Below are 19,075 nucleotides of genomic sequence, written 5' to 3' on the forward strand. Positions count from 1 at the left end.
AATTTTTATTCCCCCTTCATCTTTCTGTTTTAGTTTCAGAAAACATGTTTCATTGATGATATCTTTTTTATTTTTGCATTATTTCTAAGGGCTTTTGTTTATAAGATGATTAATCAGTTTTGTGTAATTATTCTGTCCCCTTAATTCAGTCTTTAGTGAGATTCTTCAAAGATATAGCAGAATAGTAATTTGTTTTTACTTTTTGGGTTATTGTTGAATAACAAAATAGTGCCACATATTTTAGCATTGATGTTTTTAGAAAGTACCCTGACTTGGACAATAAAACTTAATTGTTATATGATTTCAATGAGACTATCTTTGATACTTATTATTTTCTCTGCCCCCTGGAAAGAAGATCTCAGTAACTTTGGCTGACCACAAAGTTATCAGATACCCAAGGATAGTTTAGAACTCTTTAATTTTACTGCCTCTTCTTGGTATTGTAAGCATGTGTCACCATGCTTGGCTTAATACTTGTTCTTATACAGTGAGTTATGAGTTATGTTCAGAAAGCTGCAGTCAATGTGGTTGTTAAGGTTTTCATTTTTGGATACAGAAAATAATATTCAATGAGACTGCTCATGTTTCTATCTTTTGTGTTCCAGTTCTTTTGCCAAGAAAATGGTTTGCCCAGTCCTGAACACATACTGTCCTTTCTGATGGGACAAGATCCAATATGAATGTAAGTGATGGAGGAAGACGACGCTTTGAGGATAATGAACACACATTGCGAATATATCCTGGGACAATTTCAGAAGGAACAATTTACTGTCCAATTCCTGCCAGAAAAAACTCCACAGCTGCTGAGGTGATTGACTCCCTTATAAACAGACTTCACCTAGACAAGACAAAATGCTACGTTTTAGCAGAGGTAAAGGAATTTGGTGGAGAAGAATGGATTCTCAATCCAACCGACTGTCCAGTTCAGCGAATGATGCTGTGGCCCCGAATGGCTTTGGAAAATCGCCTAAGTGGGGAGGACTATCGCTTTCTTCTGAGAGAAAAAAACCTCGATGGATCAATTCATTATGGTAGCCTCCAGTCATGGCTACGGGTAACCGAAGAACGCCGAAGGATGATGGAGCGGGGTTTTCTTCCACAGCCTCAACAGAAAGACTTTGATGATTTATGTAGCTTGCCTGATTTGAATGAGAAAACTCTCTTAGAAAACCTACGGAATCGCTTTAAGCATGAAAAAATTTATACTTATGTTGGCAGTATTCTAATAGCTATTAATCCATTCAAATTTCTTCCTATTTATAACCCCAAATATGTCAAAATGTATGATAACCACCAGCTGGGAAAACTTGAACCCCACATATATGCTGTGGCGGATGTTGCTTATCATGCCATGCTTCAGCGCAAAAAGAATCAGTGTATTGTGATTTCAGGAGAGAGTGGTTCTGGGAAGACTCAAAGCACAAACTTTCTTATTCATCACCTTACTGCCCTCAGCCAGAAAGGATTTGCCAGTGGAGTAGAACAGATTATTCTTGGAGCTGGACCAGTACTTGAGGTAAGGTATATAGAAATAATTTTCTCTTTCTCAACCCACTCTCCCTTTTGTTAAAGACAAAGTCTCTTTATATAGCTCTAGCTGTCATGTGTCCAGCAACTCACTATGTAGACCAGGCTGGCCTTGAACTTATAGAGATCCACATTCCTCTTCCTCCTTAGTTCTGGGATTAAAGGCATGTGCCACCACACTCAGCTAGAAGTACTTTTCTTAAATCTAAAAGAAAAGATTGGTAAATCTGAGAAGATGAAATGAAACTACTAGAATAGACATCATTTTTTTGTGACCAAGGGAAGCTCAAAGTGGCAAAGAAACAAGGTAGTTATGATAGTAATAACTTAATTTTATAGGATTCTTATATGAGTTAGGATTGAATCTCAGTGATAAGCACACATTACTTGATAAGTGCAAACCATAGATTCTAATACCAGTACCATCAAAAGAAGAAAGCCAAAAGAGTTTCTTTTGAGTCACTGGAATAGTTGTCTATCTCTTTACAAAGAAGCAGGGCAAAGTTCTATTTGTATTTGGCTTGACAAAGGAGATGAAAACTGGAATTTAATGTGATACTTCTGGAAATAAAATTTCTCCAGGAGGTGTGATTATTAATTTTTTTTTGCCATGAGGTGTGTTTTATTTTCATCAATCATAAAAATAATTTTCTATAATATCCCAGAGCAAACCAGTGAAATTTGGCAGTCTGATTAGTGTGTGTGGGGTCCCCTTCAGAGACCCAGAGGCCGGTGGTATCGGCGCAGAGTGCCCCGGTTCACAGTGCAGCTTGTGGCTACCATCTATCTTGCAGGTGGCTCTTCGTCCACCTCACGAGGGGGTCTTGGAGATGAAGGGGTGGGGTGGGGAAATCTTCCTAGGCTTGTAGGAGATTTCGCTCCTCTTTTCCTGTTCAGTGGTCTCTTTGGTCGGCAGGGTATTCTCCTGTGTCAGGTTTTCTTCAGCTTGGCCTTATTGAAGCTGGTGATTTCCCCCATGTCTGACTTGTCTGCCATTTCCTTACAACTCGTGGATTCTCGTTCTGAGCTTGTGCTCCAGGTGCTCCCACTTGCATTGCTGCAACCAGAGACATATTAGTTTTGTTACTCCTGTGTGGTTGTTTTATGATTTGTGAACAAATATTTTAAATACTGTATTCTTTTTTACATGGGATCATATAATTCTCCATTTTTTTTTTTTTGTGGTTATGATAGAATGGGAACATGTAGAGATGCCCACACATACTAATGTTCTCAGGTTTTTCTTTGAGATTTTGTATGTTCTTTGAAGCACTCTTTTCACCCTTAATCTGGTAAATATCCATCAATTTTTCTCTTTTATTTTCTACTGTCATACAGCCTCAAATTGAAACACAAGTTTGAACGCTTTCCTGAATATAGATATGTTCCTTGACATTGGCAAAAGTCTTTCTACATGTGTAGCAATTTTTAATACCTTTTTTCTTTTAGAAATTTTACATTATTTTATGTATATGAGTGTTTTGTCTGCATGCATGTTTGTATGTGTTCAATGCTGGCAGAGGCCAGAAGAGGATATTGGATCTCTGGGAGCTGAAGTTTTCAATGCATATTAGCCCCATTAGAATTGAATCCTTTGTTTTTTTTTTTTTTTTTTTTTTTTTGGTTCTTTTTTTTCGGAGCTGGGGACCGAACCCAGAGCCTTGCGCTTCCTAGGTAAGTGCTCTACCACTGAGCTAAATCCCCAGCCCCTTGAATCCTTTGTTAAAGTCACACCGAGGTACTTTATATTATTTGGGTCTATTATGAAGGGTGTCGTTTCCCTAATTTCTTTCTCAGCTTGTTTCTCTTTTGTATAGAGGAAGGCAACTGATTTATTTGAGTTAATTTTATACCCAGCCACTTTGCTGAAGTTGTTTATCAGCTTTAGTAGTTCTCTGGTGGAACTTTTGGGATCACTTAAATATACTATCATATCATCTGCAAATAGTGATATTTTGACTTCTTCTTTTCCGATCTGTATCCCCTTGACCTCCTTTTGTTGTCTGATTGCTCTGGCTAGAACTTCAAGAACTATATTGAATAAGTAGGGAGAGAGTGGGCAGCCTTGTCTAGTCCCTGATTTTAGTGGGATTGCTTCAAGTTTCTCTCCATTTAGTTTAATGTTAGCAACTGGTTTGCTGTATATGGCTTTTACTATGTTCAGGTATGGGCCTTGAATTCCTATTCTTTCTAGGACTTTTATCATGAAGGGGTGTTGAATTTTGTCAAATGCTTTCTCAGCGTCTAATGAAATGATCATGTGGTTTTGTTCTTTCAGTTTGTTTATATAATGGATCACGTTGATGGTTTTCCGTATATTAAACCATCCCTGCATGCCTGGGATGAAGCCTACTTGGTCATGGTGGATGATTGTTTTGATGTGCTCTTGGATTCGGTTTGCCAGAATTTTGTTGAGTATTTTTGCGTCGATATTCATAAGGGAAATTGGTCTGAAGTTCCCATGATTCTGAGGTTGCTGGGACCAAAAAACATGTTTTTTTTTGTTTGTTTGTTGTTTTTGTTTTTCTAACACAGATTGTTTTCTGTGTAGCCCTGGTTGTTCTGGAATGATGTGTAGACCAGGCTGGCCTCGAACTCACAGAGATCCATCTGCCTCTGCCTCCTGAGTGCTGGGATTAAAGGCATGGCCTGGCAAAGGAACATTTTCATTTTATTAATTTTGTGTGTGTACATATGTATGGATGTATGTTATATGCACATATGTATGTGGATGGAGATACCTGTAGACATAGAAGTAGAAACACATTGTTCTGTACTGTCATTGTCTGTCATTATTCCTTTGAGGTAGGGTCTCTCACTAAATCTGGAACCAGTTGAATGGCCAGCAAGTCTCGACCTTCCCCCTCTCTGTCTGCCTATTGTGTTTGCATTACAGGTGTTGTTCATCTGCACACTGGGCTTTTTCCAGGAGTGTTATTATCTGAATTCACATCACACTTGCACAGCAAGTGCTCTTCAGAACTGAGCTATTTTTTATTAGAGTAAGGTGAAAATCTATGGTTTTTGTTCAGCTTTCCATTATTTTCTTTTATTCTCCATCAAATATGCCTTACTGTTTTTTCATTAGTCTAAAGACTAAAGAATGCTTAAAAGTTATTTTTAAATAAAAACTATTTATTTTTACAGGCCTTTGGAAATGCAAAGACAGCTCATAATAACAATTCAAGTCGTTTTGGCAAGTTTATTCAAGTAAATTACCAAGAAACAGGCACTGTACTTGGGTAAGTACTGCTACTTTAGAAGCACACACACACACACACACACACACACACATGTATATGTATTATATATGCACGTGTTTGGTACATATACACATACATATATTAAAATCTATTTTATTTTCAGTGTATGTGTATACCACATAAATTCAGTGCCCTTGGAAGACAGAAGAGAGGGCATCAGATTCCCTGGAACTGGAGTTACAGATGATTGTTAGCTGCCATGTGGGAGCTAGGAATTATACCCAGATCCTTTGAAAGAGCAGGCAGTGCTCTTAATTGCTGAGTTATTTCTCCAGCTCCTGGAGCTTATTTGTATTTTAGTTATTACTAGTTTCATAAACTATGAATTATGACCTTGGTATCTGCATAAAAATTGTTTCCTCATTTTTGGTCGGTTTAAACTGAGAAAGTTGTAAAACTAATTATAATTCTTAACATGCTTATACTTGTTAACTGTTAACAGTTTCATGCATTTAAGTTCATATTATAAATTTTTAAAAATTTATTTCCAAGTTAGGAAATGACACTTTAATTATTTTATTTCTGAAGATAATCACACTTTCCTACATATCCAAATTAGTATTCTCCCAATCAAGGTATTTGATTTTGATACAATAAAAATCTTTACATTTTCTGTGACGAGTCATCTGGTTGTTCTAGCAACGTTCTAGAGAATTCTTTAGACCAGGTTTAGGTAGATTCATAGCAGAAGGAAATGGAAGTTATAGAGTTCCCTGTATCATTTCCATCTCTTCCAGCATAGCTTCCCTTGCTATAAATATTTGGTGTTGGTACGCTCTGTTTGCTAAAGTTGATGAGCAGTGTTGTTGCTGCATCCATGTTAATTGTGAAATCCATAACTTGTATTAAAGTTTGCTCACTGTGTTTTACATTCTTTTGGCTTTGAGAACTGCAGAGATGCCATTTGCAGTTGTCATTTTAGTACAGACAGCATAGCTTCACTGTGCTCAGAACAGTCTGCGTTTGGCTCATTCAGCCTCGTTACCTTTCAGGTCTTGGTAACTACAGACCTTTGCCTATCTCCATACCATTTTTTCCAAAATGTAGAGATAGAATCATATTGTATGCAGCTTTTTCAGGTTGGTAACTGTGTACTTAAGGATCTTCTGTAGCTGTTACTTTTATTGGCTTAACATTTAATTTCGTGGTTATTTTAGAGATGACTGACATCTTTGTACTTTTTAGAAGTACTTAATTTTTTTGTATATTTGAGTTTATTTTTTAAGTATATTATGGGTATGATTTTTCTCTTGCATAATGGTTTCTTACTGCTTATTGTTCGTTTGGGTGAATCTATTGATTTTTATAGTTTTACATCAGTGCTTTGATGTACTGATTGTACTTTACTGGCTGTCTTGATTGTTCAAAGCGTATTATATTACTTGTAAAAGGACCCGTAGCTCACTTGGGCTTGGCCATTGCGTTATATCCTAGTCCTACTTCTGGCCCTAGCTCTCTGCTTCTGGTGCTGCCGAGAAGAGGAAAAAGCTGTTCTAAGCTCCCACTCTGAACCAAGCCATTCTGCCATGGTGGTCTGCCTCCTGAACCATGAGATAAAATGAAATAATTTCTTTCATAGATTTTTTTCTATAAGGTATTCTGCCTCAGCAATGAGAAAATGTAACTAACATAGCCAACTTTTCATTGCTAAGACAAAATACCAGAGATAAAAGAAGAAAGATGTTGTTTAGAGTCGTCTTTGTAGAAGTATAAATCCATGATCTATTGGCTGTATTGTTTGTGGTTCTGTGGCAGGCAAGAGTATCATTGCTGGGATTGTGGGATAGACTACATGATGATAACCACAACATGGCTAGAAAGCAAGCAAAGAAGAGGGAAAGGTAGAGGAAGATGCTCGAATCCCCTGTAAGGGCACACTTTAACTACCTAATTTTCTTCCACTGAGGCTGTCTCCTTCTTTCTAGTACTATAGGCTGCTGGTTCAGTCTTTAGCCTATGGTCCTTTGTAGAGGATTTAAAAGCCAGGCCATTACACATACCACTATGTTATTTTTGTCTTTTATGTCAATACCATCTTCTCCATTAAGTAAAACTCAAGCTAAAGAACTTTTATTGTATTAACTAATTCAATATTAATTTGAGTTGTCTTGAGTTCATGTTAATTTTGCATATTAAATTTCATCAGTTGTTTTTGGGCTCTATGTAGATATCATGTCTTCCTTCTGAGATACATTGATACTGTACTTTTTTCTCCCTAATATTGAACTATTTTGCATTTCAGAAAAATTTGTTAGTATAAACAAACACATGCATATATACCATACATATAAATTACTATTTTTCTGTTTGATGGTTATTATTATGATTTTAATATCCCAAGAATTATATCTCAGTCTTATGTACTTCTGCATTAAAAAAAAGCATGCCAAAACTACTGTGTACATAACACTTTGGGCCATCTATGAAGAACCTAAAACCAATGTTATGAACAACCACAAAAGTCCATGAGAGATGTTCAATAGCTGTTTCATAAGTCATTTCTTCTCTTGGTTCTTAAGACTTATTAGTTTACAAAAGCTCATTTGTTACTTTTTCTCTTAAAAGGGGGATATAGTCAAGGACTTAGGCTTAGTGTTGTGTTTCAGAAGAGAATGGTAATAGGTAAAGTCATGTATATTGCTTTTAACCTCAAATGTAATAGTAATCTTCATTGAATAAGATAGTTAGTGAATTAGGAAATAGATGTCTAGTTTCCTTTATTGAAGGAATGCAGGCGCTTCTGTTGATTGCATAAAAAAGTTTATAAACTTTTCCATGGTGAACAAAAACTGAATAAACAACATATTTGAATTGAACATTATTATTAACTCATGTTTTATTTATTTATTTATTTTTTCTTTTCTTTTTTTTTCGGAGCTGGGGACCAAACCCAGGGCCTTGTGCTTCCTAGGCAAGCGCTCTACCACTGAGCTAAATCCCCAACCCCTCATGTTTTATTTATTAAGCATAGATTTGTGGGATGCATTTTGAGTAACAGGCATTGTTCTAAATATTGAAGATTAAAAAAACCCCATGTAAGCATGTTTTTTTACCTTTGACATTTTCATTGTTTGTTGGGGAAATAGATACTCATAAATTGATTACAGTAAATGATAAGTTGACTGGTGTGTTTCTGGAGGCCTTATGGGAAACATTGGTTTTATGTTGGGTATTAAAAATTTGCCAAGTGGAAGGACTAGGAAATAATTTTATGAAGTGAGGAATTATCATTAGTAAATGACTGCCATTATAACAACATCTTGTTGTAGTTGAAGAGGCAAGAAAAGTGGGTATAGCATTGTCATAGAGGTCAGATGGTCAAATTGAATATAAAACTAATATAATAATCTTGACATTGTGAGGTAAATTTTAGATAATTTTATTTTAAAAGTCGAATATACACAAAATAGAGAAAAAACAGAGAAAGGACATCCTAGGTAGATTCAACAATGATTAAGTCTTGCCATATTGAATTCATCTGTCTCTTCTTTTTCTATGCTGGTTTTAAATGGAATCCCAAACACAGATGATGTGCTCAGCATTGTGGTGAGCAGATAAATGTAGAGGCATAACATGACTGTCTCATTCTCTGAATTGGTAATTATTGTTCTCGGAGAACTCAGAGATTAGGATAAAAGATAAAGAGATGTCTAGGAAATAGTAAAATTGAATGATTTGATTTGTAGTGAAATCAGGCATGGGTTCATACTTCTACAGTGGTTGTGTTGCTGATTTCTAGTGGATGCTTTTGTCTTGTTTTTTCTTTTTTTGAAACAGGGTTTCATTGTGTATTTACTCTTGATATGCTCACCTGCTTATCTCACTCATTAGCTATTTGATGACTTAGGGTTTTGAGAATTTAACATGGATAATGCTAATATCATCTATAACAGTTATAGTGGTGAATGTGCATCTGGAAAATGATCCTTTTAGCTTTGAATTTCTAAATAAATAAAATCTACTGTATATTAAACTTTATTATTTATATGAACTAATTTTTATTATTTCAACCAATTTTATTTTTTTCTAGGGCCTATGTTGAAAAATATCTTCTGGAAAAATCTAGACTTGTTTATCAAGAGCATAATGAACGGTATATATTTTTTTATTTGTATAATTAGATCAAATTTGCAGCATCATACAGATTCTCTTTATTTGTATGTTATTACCCTTAATTCACTGTATATTATGTATAGATTTTGTATTTGTATTAACTACTATTTCTTGGGTAGAATGCTATATTTCTAAATTCAGTTGGAAGATTTTCATTGGATATGCAGAATTGTTATTCTTTCTTCGTTCTAGATAAATTTAGGTCAGGAACGTAGTTTATTTACTTATTTATTTATTCTTGAGACATCTGTGTAGCAGTACGCAGGTAGATACTCCAATTGAACCCAGCAGTGCGAGGTACATTCCTCACTACATGCCCCAATGTTCTGGGTTCCCAAATGAAAGACACATACACACAGCATTTATATTTTGATATTCCTTAAACAGCTCAATGGTTGGGCCACTTCCTAATGTCCACATGGCTAATCCACCTCTCTCTGATATTTCCAAGTCATTACTTACTAAAGTTTATACTACATTTTAGCTGCCCTGGACCCAGTTGGGCAGCCCTCCTGGGGCCACTCTTCCCTAGCTTCTACATGGTGACTGTGCTCTCTGTTCCGCATATTCTCAGGCTCAGAGTCTTGTTTCTCCTTTTCTCAGCATGACAGTTCTCTTTTCCTTCTCCTTCCTCTGTCTCTTGCCTGGAAATCCTAAAAGTCCTGCTTCTGTTTTCCTTGTCCAACTATTGATCACTGGCAACTTTATTTACCAAACAAAACCAACTGGGGGCAGGGTTCTCTCAGTGTTTTACATGTGGACGTGTAGATTCTTGTGCAATTTTGGGGACCCAAATTAACATAATACAAGTAGCATTAGTCCAAACTCAAAGCATTACCCCCCTTTTTTTGAAAAGTTGCAAACTTTTTTATTTTGAGATAAAATATAAGAAGTAAAACTAAACTCTTATTACAGATTGAAAACTATGCAAGTGATTCTCCTTTCTAACATCATTTTGCATCCAAAATGGACATTGATTCTTTTAACTTAAAGGATTGTACAAATATATGCATATACAATATATACAATATATAATACAAATATTTTATTTGTTTATTTTAATATTTATTTTATGTATATGAGTATACTGTAGCTGTCTTCAGACACGAAAGAGGGCATCAGATTTCATTAAGGATGGTTGTGAGCCACCATGTAGTTGCTGGGAATTGAACTCAGAACCTCAGGAAGAGCACTCAATGCTCTTACTCATTGAACCATCTCTCTAGCCCACAAATATTTTATAATTATGTGTATGTGTGTATCTACGTGTGGATATATACACTTTGTAGATACCCTCTGAGACCAGAAGAGGGCATTCAATCCTCTGGGGCAGAAATTAAGGGCAGGTATAAATGACCTGACAGTGTTGCAACTGAATTCAGCTCTTCTGAAAGAGCCATGCTCTTAGTCACCGAGCCATTTTGCCAAGCCTGACATTAACTTTTCCTGATGGTGCATTCCCCCCTTTTTGTCCAGTTAAAAATGCTCTTTTCTCTCAGATATAAATTGAGCACAGTTACAACAATTATGTAAATTGTATACATTTATAGCATCCAGTGTATCAATTTTGTCAATTTAGATACAATACTCTTATAATTTAGTCTTAGAGAGTTTACAGTTTTATACCTGAACTATGTTTTGATTTTAACTATTACCATCTGAAAACTACCCTTTCAAATCTAGAACATCTTCCTGAATGCTTAACAACTTAAGTTTGATTATGAGGCTATATAACTATTCTTCAATCCTGTCAGCGGTCTGAGAATGAATTGAATATTACATGAATATGTAGGCAGAACAAAAACATTGTTTTCAAAACTTAATTTGTAGAGCCAGCTTATTGCCTGGACAGTCCCCTATAGTCCTAATAACATTGGAGTATCTGTCTTCAGCCTTCTGGCCCAGAACCATCTGACAGATTTTAAGTGAAACAGGAATTATGGAGGACTAGCTTACCCTGTATTGGTAGAGCTAAGCTGTTGTCAATCAACATGTGTCCTTTGCTGGACAGTATTTTCTTTCTTTCTTTTTTTTTTTCCTTTTCTTTTTTTCGGAGCTGGGGACCGAACCCAAGGGCCTATACTTGCTAGGCAAGTGCTCTACCACTGAGCTAAATCCCCAACCCCTGGACAGTATTTTCTGTCTGCAGTTCTTGCCCAGTGGCTACCTTGCCACAATTGGAGCAACTCCATATGGAGGTAATGATGCTCTGTGTCTTTGAATTGTGGCTTGGGCCTAGCAGACATGTCTCCTAGTCAAAAGATCTATTAATAATGAGTTGATTTTAAATGTCATATTCTGTGGATCTCTGATGCTTTTGAAGACAATATGTATATAATGTATCTAAACTGTTACACCTTTAGCTATTTACTATTTGAATAATATTGAAAACATTTTATTATAATTAAATCAGAATCTAATATTACCATGAGTTTACTACCTGACCTACTTGCATTACTTAATCATCCTAAATAGTTTGTAATAGCAGCTATTAGAAGGACTGGGTCTAGCCTTGTATTCTTGAATGAGTTGCATAGGCACAATGCCTATCTAACTGTAACAAAATTAATTTAAAATTTGTATCAATATACAAAGATTTATACCAATGAAAACTTTAAACTTGTATCATTGTATATAGTTTGTATCAATGAAGGAAAATATAACTTCAATTCTGCATCAGAATTTACTGAGTTCTACCAATATAAGATTATGGCTGTAAAATTTTTGTATAAGAGTAAATTTAGTAATCCATCCCATATATCTTAATTTCTTCTTCTTTTTTTTTTTCTTCTTTTTTTTTTTGGAGCTGGGTACCGAACCCAGGGCCTTGCGCTTGCTAGGCAAGCGCTCTACCACTGAGCTAAATCCCCAACCCCTATCTTAATTTCTTATATTACTCTACCCCCCTTTTTCTTTTCAACTCCCTTTCCTTTACCTAAGAAAGAAAGGCTAGAGAAGAGGAAAGGAAAGACAGAAATTCCCAAGTCTAAGCTCACTATTTAGTTTTTCCCTGCCCAAAATTACAATCATTTTCAAATTATCCGTTAAAATGAAAATTTATAATTTACAAAATAACCATAACTAGACACCCAAGTCCAACAAATCGGGATAACCCCTCCATAGCTTCTTTTGCTGAATTGTGGCAGTGAATATTTTTTTTTTTTTTAAGGGCTGGGGAGGGGTAGGAAAATTGGAAAAAGAGGTTAGATAGACTTAAGAAAGCTAGCTTTAGGGGGCTGGAGAGATGGCTCAGTGGTTAAGAGCACCAGCCGTTCTTCCAGAGGTCCTGAGTTCAATTCCCAGCAACCACATGGTGGCTCACAACCATCTGTAATGGGATCTGATGCCCTCTTCTGGTGTGTCTGAAGACAGCTACAGTGTATTCATATAAATAAAAAAATAATAAATCTTAAAAAAAAAAAAAGAAAGCAAGAGCTTTAGCATTTGTTATCTACTCTATATTCTTTTTTTTTTTTTTAAAGATTTATTTTATTTATATGTGAGTACACTGTAGTTGGTCTTCATACACTTCCGATGGTTGTGAGCCACCATGTGGTTGCTGGGAATTGAACTCAGGACCTCTGGAAGAGCAGTTGGTGCTCTTAACCACTGAGCCATCTCTCCAGCCCCATTCTACATTCTTAAAAAGTTCAGGGCTTGACTGATGTTCTGACTGGATCTTTTGAAAGTCTGGATGAACTGAGGTCCTCAGGAATCAGCAGGTATTTCTGAAGCTGTTCTGGGAGCAAGTCTCTGGAAATAGCATCAGGTGAAGCAAATTAATCAGGAAGTAGGAACAGGTGAAAGACAACTTGTCTTTTTTATGACAAAACAAAATAAAAAACGTAACTAGAATGTTCATTCTGTGCTTTGTTCCCTACAGGAACTATCATGTATTCTATTACCTCCTTGCAGGAGCAAGTGAAGAAGAGAGGTTAGCATTCCACCTTAAGCAGCCTGAGGAGTATCATTTTCTCAACCAGGTAAGAATTCATGAAAAACATTTTGAAATGTAGGGAATAATTAACATTTTATTACTGAGAAAGTTTTGTAGTGCCTTTGTATGTTTTGCATTTATTTAGACTGTTTAAAAAGTTACGTGGTATGCCTTCCAAATTTAAAAAGGATTATCTACTTCAGATAGTGATAAAATTATGTATGTTTTATGTGAATTTTGTGTGATTCTTTTAAGAATATTAAGCTGGGTACTTTCTTATCAGAAAAATGTTACTTTTTTTTTTGTCATGACTGACCTTTTACATACCCCAGGATATTAAGTGTAACTGTTGATTAATGCTTATGAATTGCAAAGAGATGCTTTGAACTTGATTTGCATGGTTTGCAGTCTAATGCACATATGCCTGCATGCTATGATAGTGGCATAGAGTATCACTGTATAATTTAATGAACAGTCCTCTTAAACATCCTGTAGGAAGGAACCCAAGCATAATAGCTCATTCCTGTAATTCTATCATTTGGGAAGCTGATGCAAGAGGATTACCATGCTTGGTCTATGTAATGAATTCTAGGGCAGCTTGGGCTACATTGTCATTTCTCATGGTAAAAACAAAATATAACAAAGCATCATTATGAAATTTCTCAGAAGCAAAGATTTAGAGAATATATTTTTTCTTTAAAATTAAAAATTCAGCTTTAAACTTCCATATTGAAGAATGACCATGCATTTTCAGGATATAGATTTCTCTATTTTTCTATTCTTCATATTAAAATTCTAAATCCAATTAATAATGGAATTATTATATCACTTAAAGAATAAATAATCTATATTATACCACTTAAAGAATAAAATATCCCTCATTTTATTTGAGGGAAAGTATAATATTTATGGGAAAAATTCTGTATGACAATGAAAAATACCATTAGGATTTTTTAAAAATATACTTGAGTAAAAAATTATTTATTAAACATTTTAAAAGCAACACAATGGACTTTTCCTCAAATGTACAGTGTGCTCTACCTGGTATTTTCTAACTTTACAACTTCATATTAATATAAACTACCTTAACTTTATGTTAAAAGATTCAGAAGTTAGAAATTACATCACTTTCTGTTTGAGTGCTAGAATTTTTTAACTATACAAAATTAAGTGTATTTTTAAAAATTACTAATTCAGCCCCTGAGTAATTATTTTTTTAAACCATGTTGTAAGCACTTAGGAATGAGATGATAGTTTTTACTGACTCAGTGTTTTATAGTCCTTCTGACTTTTTGTGTAATGAATGGCTATGGCATACTTGCATAATATCAGTACTTAAAGTATAAAGAACTTAGTGACTAATACAAATATCAGAGCCACTGGGCAAAGACATGTATAAGTTGAATAGAATAATATACAATCTCCTAGAATCTGAATATTTATCTAGTTTTTATTAGAGTATGTTACTATACAAAATAACTATTCTTTGGATAGTAAATAGTCTTGCTTTCTGAATATTGCATCTCAGAGATATTACAGAAGGATCATTCCACCCTAATAACTTCTACCTAATCAATGTGCCTTACTTTCAGATAACAAAGAAACCCCTCAGACAGAGCTGGGATGATTATTGCTATGATTCTGAGCCGGTCAGTACAAGTACCTAAATATTTTTGGTTCCTGTTAAAGGGACTTCACATTGCTCATTTGCATTCACCATTATCAGTCAGCATGAAAATGAGCTGATATACCAACAGTGAGAGGAAAGAGGATCACTAGTTTTTATTACTTTAAATGATTGATTTGCATGTAATAGTTTGTTGCTAGCCCATTTTTCTATTTTTATATATTCATACATTTTATATTTATAAATTTATATACTTTATTAATATTTTATATATTTTATTAATCGATTTAACATTCACTTTCACGAACAGTAAATTGACTGTACCTGATTTCCAGCACTGAAGTGGCTCTGTTTCAACTCCAGTAATTCCCCTTCCTCCTTGAGGTTTTTATTGTTTTGTTTTAGTGCAGTGTGACTGCTAGCTATGTTCTTTACCATTAAGCTTCATCCTTAGTTTGATACTTACTTCTTAGAATTATTTTTAGTGGGCTAAAGAGATAGCTTAGTGGTTAAGAGTGCTTGCTGCTTTTCCAGAGGGTGAGAATTTGGTTCCAAGCACCCAGTTTCAAGTGGCTTGTTACAACTGTCTGTAACTCCAGCTCCAGGTGATCTAATGTGCCCTCTGGCCTCTGAGGATATACACCCCATTCACATTTAAATACACATATATGAATCAAATAAAAATAAATCTTTAGAAAATAAAGTGACTTCACTTTTTAGGAACTAGGAAGATAGCTCATTGGAGGCAATGCTTCTTGTACAAACATGAATACTGGAGTTCAGATTCTTAGTGTCCATATAAAAGCCTGGTGTGGTGCAGGTCTGTACTCCACAGCTGAGGGCATACAAAGACAGACCTCAGGAACTCTTTGGCTAGACATTCTAACTGAAATAATAAGTTACAAGTCCGAGAGATCCTGTAGCAAATAGATAAGGTGGAGAGTGTTAGAGGATGACACCTGATGTCAGTTTCTGCCTTTCACATGTATTGGGTATTAATATTTTTCATATAATAAATGTTTATTATAAATGTTCCTTTTCTCTGATTTTTTTTTTTTTTTGTTAACGTATAAGAGAAGCTCCTATAAAATTTTTGCTTTGCAGGGAAAAGGTGCCTTTAATCCCAGCACTTGGGAGGCAGAGGCAGGTGAATCTCTCTGAGTTTGAGGCCAGTTTGGTCTACTGAGGGAGTTCTAGGATACCCAGGACTACATAGAGAAATCCTGTCTTCAAAAACTGAAAAACAAACAACCAAACAACCAAACACAAAATCTTCTGCCTTAATCACCACCAAATTGTTGATATTCTTTTTTTTTTCTTTTCTTTTCTTCTTTTTTTTTTTTTTTTTTTTTTCGGAGCTGGGGACCGAACCCAGGGCCTTGTGCTAGGCAAGCGCTCTACCGCTGAGCTAAATCCCCAACCCCAATTGTTGATACTCTTATAAGCAAGATTATTTTATTGGGCTGGCGAGATGGCTCAGTAGTGAAGAGCATTGACTGATCTTTCAGAGGACCAGGGTTCAATTCCCCGCACCCACATTGCAGTTCACAACTGTTTGTAACTTCAGGATATGACACTCTCACACAGACATGCATGCAGGCAAAACACTAATGTGCATTTTAACAAAAGATTATTTTATGGAGCTAGAAAGATGTCTCAGAGGTTAAGAGCACTTTTGCTACTGCAGAGGACCATGGCTTAGTTCCTAGCACTCATGTTGACTCATGAGTGTCTAGGAACCTGTGTCCTATTTTGCTCTCTGAAGGAACCTACATTCATGTCTATATACTTATACATAGATACGTGGACATTACACAGAAATAAAAATCTTAAAAGATTACGGGAGGTTTTAACTGAGTTACATAAAGGCATATGTGGTAGAAGATGACTATGTGTAACTATGGTATACTTTATATAAGTACAAATTTGTAACCATAAAGTGATGACAAAAATGATTTTCGTTCAGTCTAAAGTTAGGTCACTTATATAAAGGCTGAAAGCATAGTTAACATCTAGCTATATTTATTAACTAATGAATTAGGTTTTAAAATTATTTTTCTCCTAAACGTAGCGTGTCTTAATCTTTGCTTTCTCGGCTTTCTCATTGCATGTCATTATAAACAATACTAATTGCAAAGTTTGCCTATGTCACTTGTGAAGCATCAGCATGTGTGGGTGCTAGGTTTTTCCTCCGGATAAAGTATACTTTCATCACTATTTCATAATCAAGAATGTATTGGTTTCAGACAATATTTTGGGAAATAGACATTTTAGTTTATGTATTATTGATGAATTAAAATAAAAAGTAATAATTATTTTACTCCAAAGAAGCTCTTCTGGTCTATATACGTATACATAGATCACATCAAGTGAATCATGCCTCTTTGGAAAGCAGGTAGACCACTGCAAACTCTCTGCAAATGTGATTGATTAGTAGTTCATACTTTGCTATGGAACTGTGGCTTGGCCTGCATTTGTCTGAAGTTAAAGGGTTTGCTGTGAGGACACTAGCTCATCCACTTACTGATGGTGACACCTTCAGAAGCTCACGTAATTCTTTTTTTTTCTTTTAATTTTTTTTAGTAAATCCTTTTATTTCTGTCTTTTATTTCAGAGAACAGTAGTTTTGTTCATGTCACCATGCAAGTGTTCTTGCATTTTGGGATATATAGCAAGACTCTCTCAAAAAACTATAGGCCTGTAACCTAGCACTCAGAAAGGCTGAGGCAGGAATATGTTAAGTTTAGACCAGCCTATGCTACTTAACAACTATGAGGCCAGATTGAGCTAAATACTGAAATTTTCTAAAAACAAACAAAAATATTTTTCAAAAATGGTCTTCAGAGTTTGTATTAAATTTGACAATATATATGTAGAATTTAATAGAGAACTGAACACTGAAGTGCTAGGAAAAAAATGTTACTTCTATAGTTGTTGCCATCATTTGAATCGGAGTACATCTTTTTTATTTAAAGGAATTTTGTAGCCATAATTTCTTTGTGTGTGTGTGTGTGTGTGTGTGTGTGTGTGTGTGTGTGTGTGTTTGTTTGTTTGTTTGTTTTTGTATTTGTGTAGGTACACATATGTAGAAACTAGAGAACAATTTTGTTGTTCTCAAGTGCTATCCACATTTATTTGTCTGTTTATTTTAAGACCATGTCTTTCAGTGGCTTGCAGTTTGGAAGTAGGCTAGACTGGCTGGCCAGCAAGACCCACTTCTCTGCACCTCCTAGTGACACTTGCCATCATGCCCAACTTTTAAAAATGTGGATGCTAGGGGTTGGGGATTTAGCTCAGTGGTAGAGCGCTTGCCTAGCAAGCCAAGGCCCTGGGTTCGGTCCCCAGCTCCAAAAAAAAAAAAAAGAAAAAAAAATGTGGATGCTAGAGATTAAACTCAAGCTTGCAGATCAAATATTTTACCTACTGGAGTACTGCCCCAGCCTATAATTTCCTGTTCTTAATCCTACTTTCAGCACAATTAGTCCTGTTTATTATACTTTTCAAATAATTAGAGCCAGACTATGATTACCTATCTATTTAGTCCTGGCTGTTTTGGAACTTGGTATGTAATGTAATTGTTTAAATTTTTTCTGTCTATTTTCCCAAGGCTCCAGTTTATTCATGATTTAGCAAAAAATAGGGATAAATATATGTTTATGCTTATATGTATTTATGTTAACACTTACCCTGGTAGCCTCAGACTCACAGAAATCCTCCTATCTCTGCCTTTAGGATTAAAGGCATTCGTTACCACACCCCACTCTTGATTCTTTTTCTTCCGAGTGAATTCTAAAAATCAAGTAATCATTCTATGTATCTTGTAGTTTATTCTTTCCTATTAGATTTTCTTGTGTTTGGGGAATAAATTAAACCTCATTGTCCCATGTAAGTTATTCAAACTTACATGACTAGTATTATAAACAGAATTGTATGTTACACACACACACACACACACACACACACACACAGACACACACACACCATACACAGATAGTCTCAAGGGGACATATAGTGAGAGAATTATTTTTAAGGAGTGACATTTGTTCATTATATAGTTCTTTAAGTTAATTAGAGTTATTGTGTTCAATTCAAGGAGTACTGTTGATTGGGAGAAAACAGTATTTGCAACAGATACATTATGGTTTGACTAGCTAATTAGTTATAAGGTATTCAACTATTGAACTTGTAATCTGTTTTGTTATATATAAGATTATTTCTTCATCTTGAGATTATAGAGAATATATCTGACTAGGAGATGATATGACTGGTGGGTAGATAATTAGTAAATGCATATTTTTCATATTCAATGGCTAATAGCATATGGAGATGTCTTTTCATTATCTTTAGGCTCTCTTGGCCTTTGCTTTGTCAATTATAAAATGTGGACGATAAATAAAATGCTTACACTGTGTGATGTTTTTGTGTTTGTTATTTTTGTCTTGCCTTGATTTCACTGCTGCTCAGAATGATCTCCAAGTCTGAGGCAATCTTGGAGCTTCATCTGACCTCATGCTTAGATAATAGGCCACCATGCCCAGCTTGATAAGATGTTAATATCTCTTCCCATTGTGACTTAATCCTGCTCTGTGCAGTTTCAGTCTAAAGGCC

At 35.2% G+C, this 19,075-nt stretch overlaps 1 protein-coding gene and 1 pseudogene across 23 annotated transcripts in view; one reads left to right on the forward strand and one right to left on the reverse strand.

Annotated features, from left to right (window-relative positions):
* The window catches only part of Myo9a (myosin IXA), a 203,022-nt gene that overhangs the window by 37,774 nt on the left and 146,173 nt on the right, over positions 1–19,075 (forward strand). For 12 of the 23 annotated variants that reach the window (XR_015626337.1, XR_015626338.1, XM_087560284.1 and 9 more), the window contains 5 exon segments: positions 606–1,516; positions 4,675–4,769; positions 8,821–8,883; positions 12,787–12,886; positions 14,433–14,489. Coding sequence is in view for 19 of the 23 variants with exons in the window: in XM_087560284.1 (XP_087416410.1) it covers positions 677–1,516; positions 4,675–4,769; positions 8,821–8,883; positions 12,787–12,886; positions 14,433–14,489 (1,155 nt within the window). In the remaining 4 variants the exon portion in view is untranslated. 23 annotated transcript variants of the gene reach the window in all.
* Tmsb10-ps1 (thymosin, beta 10, pseudogene 1) lies at positions 2,339–2,594 on the reverse strand (annotated as a pseudogene).

The sequence above is a fragment of the Rattus norvegicus genome, chromosome 8 (assembly GCF_021556685.1).
Source record: "Rattus norvegicus strain SHRSP/BbbUtx chromosome 8, alternate assembly SHRSP_T2T, whole genome shotgun sequence".
Lineage (NCBI taxonomy): Eukaryota > Metazoa > Chordata > Mammalia > Rodentia > Muridae > Rattus > Rattus norvegicus.